The sequence below is a fragment of the Zophobas morio genome, unplaced genomic scaffold, assembly GCF_036711695.1.
Source record: "Zophobas morio isolate AGI-343-1 ecotype UQ-CSIRO unplaced genomic scaffold, CSIRO_AGI_Zmor_V1 ptg000017l, whole genome shotgun sequence".
Taxonomy (NCBI): Eukaryota; Metazoa; Arthropoda; class Insecta; order Coleoptera; family Tenebrionidae; genus Zophobas; species Zophobas morio.
Window position 1 is genome coordinate 1846495 of NW_026972122.1, and position 7510 is coordinate 1854004.

Genomic DNA, 7510 nt, shown 5'->3' on the forward strand with positions numbered 1-7510 from the left:
GAGCTTAACTGCAAAATACTTATTTCTTTATAAGAAATTAAACATGTTTTTGAGTATCGCGTTGTTCAAAAAATACAATCCATATTAAGAAAAAAAGACAAAATATAAACGCCATATATGTCAGGAAGTAAATGGAGACCATTTTGAGCATCTTTTTTAGAAAGTAGAAGTTTAATTTTGATTTCGGTTGTTATTGATTAATTAATTTATTGTTTAATAATTTATTTTGCCATTGAAATCAGAAAGAAATAATTTATTGGCTATAAAAGACTCTCTACGAAAAAATTAAACTTAGCCCCGCCCATCCACCCGTTCTCTCATTTTTTTACTTCTGAAATAAGAAATAAATCTTATAACAAATAGTACAACAATAAAGTTACGATTGGCGCAGTTATTTAACACTCCCAATCTGCATAAGAACATAGAATAAACCCCGCCCACCCACCCATCTCCATTTCGATGATTAATTTTATAAAAAAATAGTACTACCAAAATTTATTACAGCAGAAAGAAGACGAAATTTATTGTTTAAAAAAAATAACACTTTAATATTTAGAGAATTTAAAAATTAATGACAAGCTGTCCAAAATTTAGGAATGTTTAGATTATTTACATTTGTATTTAATATTTTCCTTATCAAACATTCTATTTTTTTGAATTTTTATCAGATATGGCATTAACGTATATTGTACCTATATGTAACATGCCGAATACAACATCACTATAGCTATAAACGAAAAAAAAACCCTTGAAATATAAGTAATAGATCAAACAACTTATAGAAGGAAATAACAATTTAACTGTTTTCTCACCAACAGTTATTAGATTCGTTGAAGATTCTAATAGGATAATAATATTGTCAATAATTAACACTATTAAGAGTGGTCACCAGAATGAAGAGGGGGTGGGTGGGCGGGCCTACTGCTTGCCTATAAACGACTCTCTCGGAAAAAGTTAAACTTAACCCCGCCCACCCACCCGTTCTCTCATTTATTTTTCTTCTGAAATAAGAAACAAGTCTTATGAAAAACAGAACAACAAAATAATTACGATTGGCGCTTTTTTTTACAGGCTAGAGTCTATCAGTTAATTACCACTCCCATTCTGAATAAGAACTTATAACCCCCCACCTACCCACCTCCATTTCGCTGATTAATTTTATAAAAAAATAGTACTACCAAAATTTATTATAGCAGAAAGAAGACGAAATTTATTGTTTAAGAGAAAAAATTAACACTTTATATTTACAGAATTTAAAAATTAATGACAAGCTTTCCAAAATTTTGTAATGTTTAGATTATTTATATTTGTGTTTTATATTTTCCTTATCAAACATACCATTGTTTGAATTTTTATCTGACATGACATTAACGTATGTTATACTTATATGTACCATGGCGTATACAACATCATTATCACTATCAGTATAAACGAAGAAAAACCCTTGAAATATAAGGTGTAGGTCGCACAATTTATAGAAGGAAATAACAATTTAACTGTTTTCTCACCAACAGTTACTAGATTTGTCGAAGATTCTAATAGGACAATAATATTGTCAATAATTAACTGTATTAAGAGTAGTCACCAGAATGAAGAGGGGGTGGGTGGGCGGGCTTACTGCTTGCCTATAAACGACTCTCTCGGAAAAAATTAAACTTAGCACCGCCCACCCACCCGTCCTCTCATTTATTTTTCTTCTGAAATAAGAAACAAATCTTATAACAAATGGTACAACAAAATAGTTACGATTGGCGCTTTTTTTTACAGGCTAGTTTCTATCAGTTAATTACCACTCCCACTCTGCAGAAGAACATAAAATAAACCCCGCCCACCCACCCACCTCCATTTCGCTTTTTAATTTTATAAAACAATAGTACTACCAAAGTTTATAACAGCAGAAAGAAGACGAAATTTATTGTTTAAAAGAAAAAATTGACACTTTATATTCAGAGAGTTTAAAAATTAATGATAAGCTGTCCAAAATTTAGGAATGTTTAGATTATTTACATTTGTATTTTATATTTTCCTTATCAAACATTCCATTTTTTGAATTTTTATCTGACATGCCATTAACGTATGTTGTACTTATATGTAATAAGGCGTATACAACATTATTACCACTATTACTACAAAAGAACAAAAACAATTTGAAAAAGGTGTTGATCGAACAATTTTTACAAGGAAATAACAATTTAACTGTTTTCTCACTAGCAGTTATTAGATTTGTCGAAGATTCTAATAGGACAATAATTTTGTCAATAATTAAAAATATTAAGAGTACTCACCAGAATGAAGAGCGGGTGGGTGGGCGGGCCTACTGCTTGCTTATAAACGACTCTCTCGGAAAAAGCTAAACTTAGCCCCGCCCACCCACCCCGTTGTCTCATTTATTTTTCTTCCCAAATAAGTAACAATTCTTATAACAAATAGTACAACAATATAGTTACGACTAGCGCTTTTTTACAGCCTAGTTTCTATCAGTTAATTACCCCTCCCACTCGACAGAGGAGCAAAAAATAAACCCCGCCCACCCACCCACCTCCATTTCGCTGATTAATTTAATAAAAAAATAGTACTACCAAACTTTATTACAGCTGAAAGAAGACGAAATTTATTGTTCAAAAGAAAAAATTGACACTTTATATTTACAGAATTTAAAAATTAAAGACAAGCTTTCCAAAATTTTGGAATGTTCAGTTTATTTACATTTGTATTTTATATTTTCCTTAACAAACATTCCATTTTTTGAATTTTTATCTAACATGCCATTAACGTATGTTGTATATGTAATATGGCGATTAAAATCTCGTTATCACTATCACTATAAACGAAGAAAAAACCGTTGAAATATAAGGTGTAGATCGCACAATTTATAGAAGGAAATAACAATTTAACTGTTTTCCTACCAACAGTTATTAGATTTGTCGAAGATTCTAATAGGACAATAATTTTGTGAATCATTAACAGCATAAAGAGGAGTCACCAGAATGAAGAGGGGATGGGTGGGCGGGCCTACTGCTTGCCTATAAACGACTCTCTCGGAAAAAGTTAAACTTAGCCCCGCCCACTTATCCGTCTTCTGATTTATTTTTCTTCTGAAATAAGAAACAGATCTTACAACAAATAGTACAACAAAATAGTTACGATTAGCGCTTTTTTTACAACCTCGTTTCTATCAATTAATTACCACTCCCACTCTACAGAAGAACAAAAAATAAACCCCGCCCACGCAGCCACCTCCATTTCGCTGATTAATTTTATAAAAAAATAGTACTACCAAAATTTATTACAGCAGAAAGAAGACGAAATTTATTGTTTAAAAGAAAAAATTAACACTTTATATTTAGAGAATTTAAAAATTAATGACAGTGTCCAAAATTTTGGAATGTTTAGATTATTTACTTTTTTATTGTATATTTTCTTTATCAAACATTCCATTTTTTGAATTTTTATCTGATATGGCATTAACGTAAGTTGTACCTATAATATGGCGATTAAAACATCATTATTATTATCACTATAAACGAAGAAAAAAAAAACTTGAAATATAAGGTTTAGATCGAACAATTTATAGTAGGAAAGAACAATTTAACTGTTTTCTCACCAACATTTAGTAGATTCGTCGAAGATTCTAATAGGACAATAATATTGTCAATAATTAACAGTATTAAGAGTAGTCACCAGAATGAAGAGGGGGTGGGTGGGCGGGCCTACTGCTTGCCTATAAACGACTCTCTCGGAAAAAGTTACACTTAGCCCCGCCCACCCACCCGTCCTCTCATTTATTTTTCTTTTGAAATAAGAAATAAATCTTATAACAAATAGTACAACAAAAAAGTTACTATTGACGTTTGTTTTTACAGCCTAGTTACTTACCTCTCCCACCCTGCAAAAGAACATATAATTGACCCCGCCCACCCATCCGCCTCCATTTCGGTGATTAATTTTATAAAAAATGTACTACCCCTAATTGAAGAGAAAAAGAGGAACTTAAATCATATGTATATTATGTAGAAAAATATGGATTTTGCAGTGAAACTCCACCCCTCTATCTGACAACGAATGAAAAATTCATCGCGACTGAGATAGGGGTGGGTGGGTGGGGCTTAAATAATTATCGGTTTATTTTTCTTAATATATACCTATTTTCAACAGTACGACATTTAAAACATGATTCCAACCTCAAGTTTACCATTTACTATTTTTATTGTTGAAAGAAGACTACGTAATTTAGAAAAAGATAGTCAAAGAATAAGGTAAATTTGTTGTCAAAACTTGGTTATTTTAGAATTTGGGATATCTCTTTTAAACTTCAACCAATGTTGTTTTATTTTTTATCAATTTTAATCCGCGATTAGTAATTACAAATAAATTAATTTCTAACCTTGCTAGTTTTTGAAAGAGACAACTATTCACGAAATTTCGAACAAAAACAAGTTTAACTGTTATTCTAATTTTAATTTACTAACAAGTACTTTGAATAATGCATAGAATTTTTATATAGTTTTTTATAATGCAAATATGTTTTATTGGAGTTTCCTCTTTAAACTAGTAACAGTGACGTTTACAGAATTTTAAAATCTCGACCACTTTTTGGGATATATGTCCTTGAATTTTATGTAACACAATTTGTTTATAATTTATCGTTCTCTCCTTGAAATAGGAATGTTCGTCCTATGGCAAACTTTAGTTATTCTTTCGTTCAATTAGGCAAATATCTTGTAGTAATTCCATTAACGTGTGTATGTCTGGTTGCCGAACTAAAAACTTAAATTTGGGGGTTTTCGAGTTTATCTCAATAAATATTTTGGTGTCTATCTTACTATGATAAATACAAACTAAGTCATTAAAAAATGGAAAATATAAATAACAACTACCACAGAAAACCTTTAAACGTATTTGTAAATACCGCTCTGGGTAAAAACTAAAAAAACGTAATTATACGTAATAATATTCACTACCTTGCAATGTTAACCTTGCATTACATTTATTAACCGATATTAAATACTGCGTTGTCATTGTAACGAATAATAATATTGATGTACACAAATAATCGATTTTACCATAACATTATTTTGTTTAATGTTTAAAACTGCCAAAAAAGTACGAGTATTCTTTATTGCAATGAACTGTAAAAGCAGTGACCAGTAGAAGCTACAACTTTTTTATTTTAAGAAACAAAGCAGTTTGTGTTGACATAACCTTAAACCTGACGCAAAGATGGCAATGAGTTCAATGATTTTGTTTAAAGTCACGAAATAGCAATGAATTTTTCAATTACATAATAACCCATGTAGGTGCCTTTGGTTCCTAAGCACATAATTACCATCTTCCTTCCGGTCACGCAACGCCAACTTTGTTAGTACTTTTCCTCAAATATTTGTATACTAATTATGTTTTTTTGTTTTTCAGATTATATCTCAAATTTTATGCATAGCCTTGTCGTCTGTCTCCAGCCATCCGCATCTCTATAACACATACCTGAAGCTTCTCCGAGCCCCGTACTACAACAGCGTCTCCAACTATGCCAGCCAACTACCACACTACTCACCCCTCGTCCCCACATTCTCAGACATCGCTGAAGATTCAGCCCTTTCCGCATACCTCTCAACCCCCGACATCCTCCCAAACTTGAATGTCCTAGCCGAAGTACCATACTCCATCACCAACAAATTCACAGTGGTACCCATGTTCGTAGTATCCAAAAACAACATGAACACGGTATCAAAAGGGCACATCATGGGTGTGTCCAAGAAGAAACCCGTAGTGACCATCAAAACAGACAGGAATCAGCTCCTCCAATGCACCCCGGCTGTCAAAATCGTCCTAGAGAAACCCATCACTGTGTACACTTTGAAAACCAGCGTTCTCTTCCCTTCGGAGATCCAGATCGTGCACGAAGGGCTGAGACTCCCGATCAGGGTCGGCGCTGTCATTGCTCCAGTTAGATACGACACGTTCATTTCTGTGGATACCCCGGTTGCTATCAATGTGGTGTACGCCGTACCTACCAGACCCATCAACTTCGACTACGTCAACCATGACGGAGTTCTTGATTTACCCGACAACCAGGCCGTGGTGGTGGAAAGCGAACCGTTTTTGCCGCCCAAGAATGTCACTATTATTGATTTCCCGGATAAGGAGGCCGAGCCCGTTTTGACCATCGACGAATCGGATGATGAGTTGGGTAATAATTTGTTTGATGAGTTTGTTTTTGGAGGGTTTGTTTTACTTTTGTTTGTTTAGTTAATCGCAACCCGCCCATCTTGTTGGCTCCTGCTGGTATTGTGCAGTCCACGCAGCCCTTCACTCACATCGAGCAGTTCACAAACTCCAAGGAGTCCCCGGTGCTGATAGCCCTAAGGGAAGAGGCTTTGAAGAAGCGGATTTAAAGATTTTGTTTTGATTAAAGAAGGTTTAATGAATTTCTGATGAGGATTTCACGGTGTCGTGAGAGTTCTTCCCAAATTGTCAATAAGTTAGAGGCTAGGTTTTTATTTAATAAATAATTTTCCTTGTAGGTACTACGTATCAAAAATTGATGTCTTAACAGTTTCATTGCTATAGGATAATTTTGTGTGAGATGTATTTTTGTTGTATTAATAATACACTGCCATACTAAAATTTTACATTGTGACAATAGACTTTCAGTACGAAGTGTAGTCAGTATAATAAAAATATGATAGTATATACCAGAGTTTTTTTCCACACGGTAAACTGAATATTGACAAAAATGATGAAAACTAAAGAAATATTTTTTTTGTAAAAGTTTTCGCCGAAGAAGTTGAAAGTTGTATAAAATTTTGACAAAATCATACACTTTTTGAAAATTCTCAAGAATTTTTTGGTATTTTTCTATTTATCAGCTAAAGAATAAGAAATGAAATAACCAGAGAAAATTGAATAATTGAGACTGCAAGAATGCTGGGTAGAAGTGTAGAAAGATTTGGTAGAAAACTGCTGGGAAGAAAATGAAGAGTTGTTATGAAGATTGAAAAGATGAAAGAGAGTGGAAAAGAAATGACTGAAAAGATAAACTAAAATATGGAGATATTATTAACTAGGAAAGGAAGGAAATAATTAGAGAATTCTAGTAACTCATAATCACAATGAATTTAAAATAATTGGTCGAAAGTTGTTTCGACAGAACTTCCCTCACACCGGAAATACAATGACACATATTTCAGTTGAGTTTTTACTTTACACAATTTTGTGATAAAAGTACTTGTAAAGAGAAGAATGATTTTGATAAAGGACTGTACAACATTAAGAGTAATCACTGGAATGAAGAGGGGGTGGGTGGGCGGGGCTGTTGCTTGCTTATAAAAGATTCTGTAGGAAAAAGTTGAACTTAGCCCCGCCCACCCACCCCTTCTCTAATTGTTTTCTTCAGAAATAATAAATACATGTTATAGCAAATAGGCAGTATAACAAAAAAATTACGAATAACGCTTTTTTTAAAGCCTACCTTCTATTCTTCTATTAGTTCCCATTCTCACTTATTAGTTAC

The 7510-nt window shown here is 32.9% G+C and overlaps 1 protein-coding gene across 1 annotated transcript in view; it reads left to right on the top strand.

Annotated features, from left to right (window-relative positions):
* Positions 1–6690, top strand: part of LOC135130621 (uncharacterized) — a 32050-nt gene extending 25360 nt beyond the window's left edge. The window contains exons 2-3 of the mRNA XM_064058022.1: positions 5413–6187; positions 6247–6690. Of these exons, the coding sequence (XP_063914092.1) occupies positions 5413–6187; positions 6247–6392 (921 nt within the window). The 3' untranslated portion in view covers positions 6393–6690. The remainder of the gene's footprint in view (positions 1–5412; positions 6188–6246) is intronic.
* Positions 6691–7510: the final 820 nt, after the last annotated feature.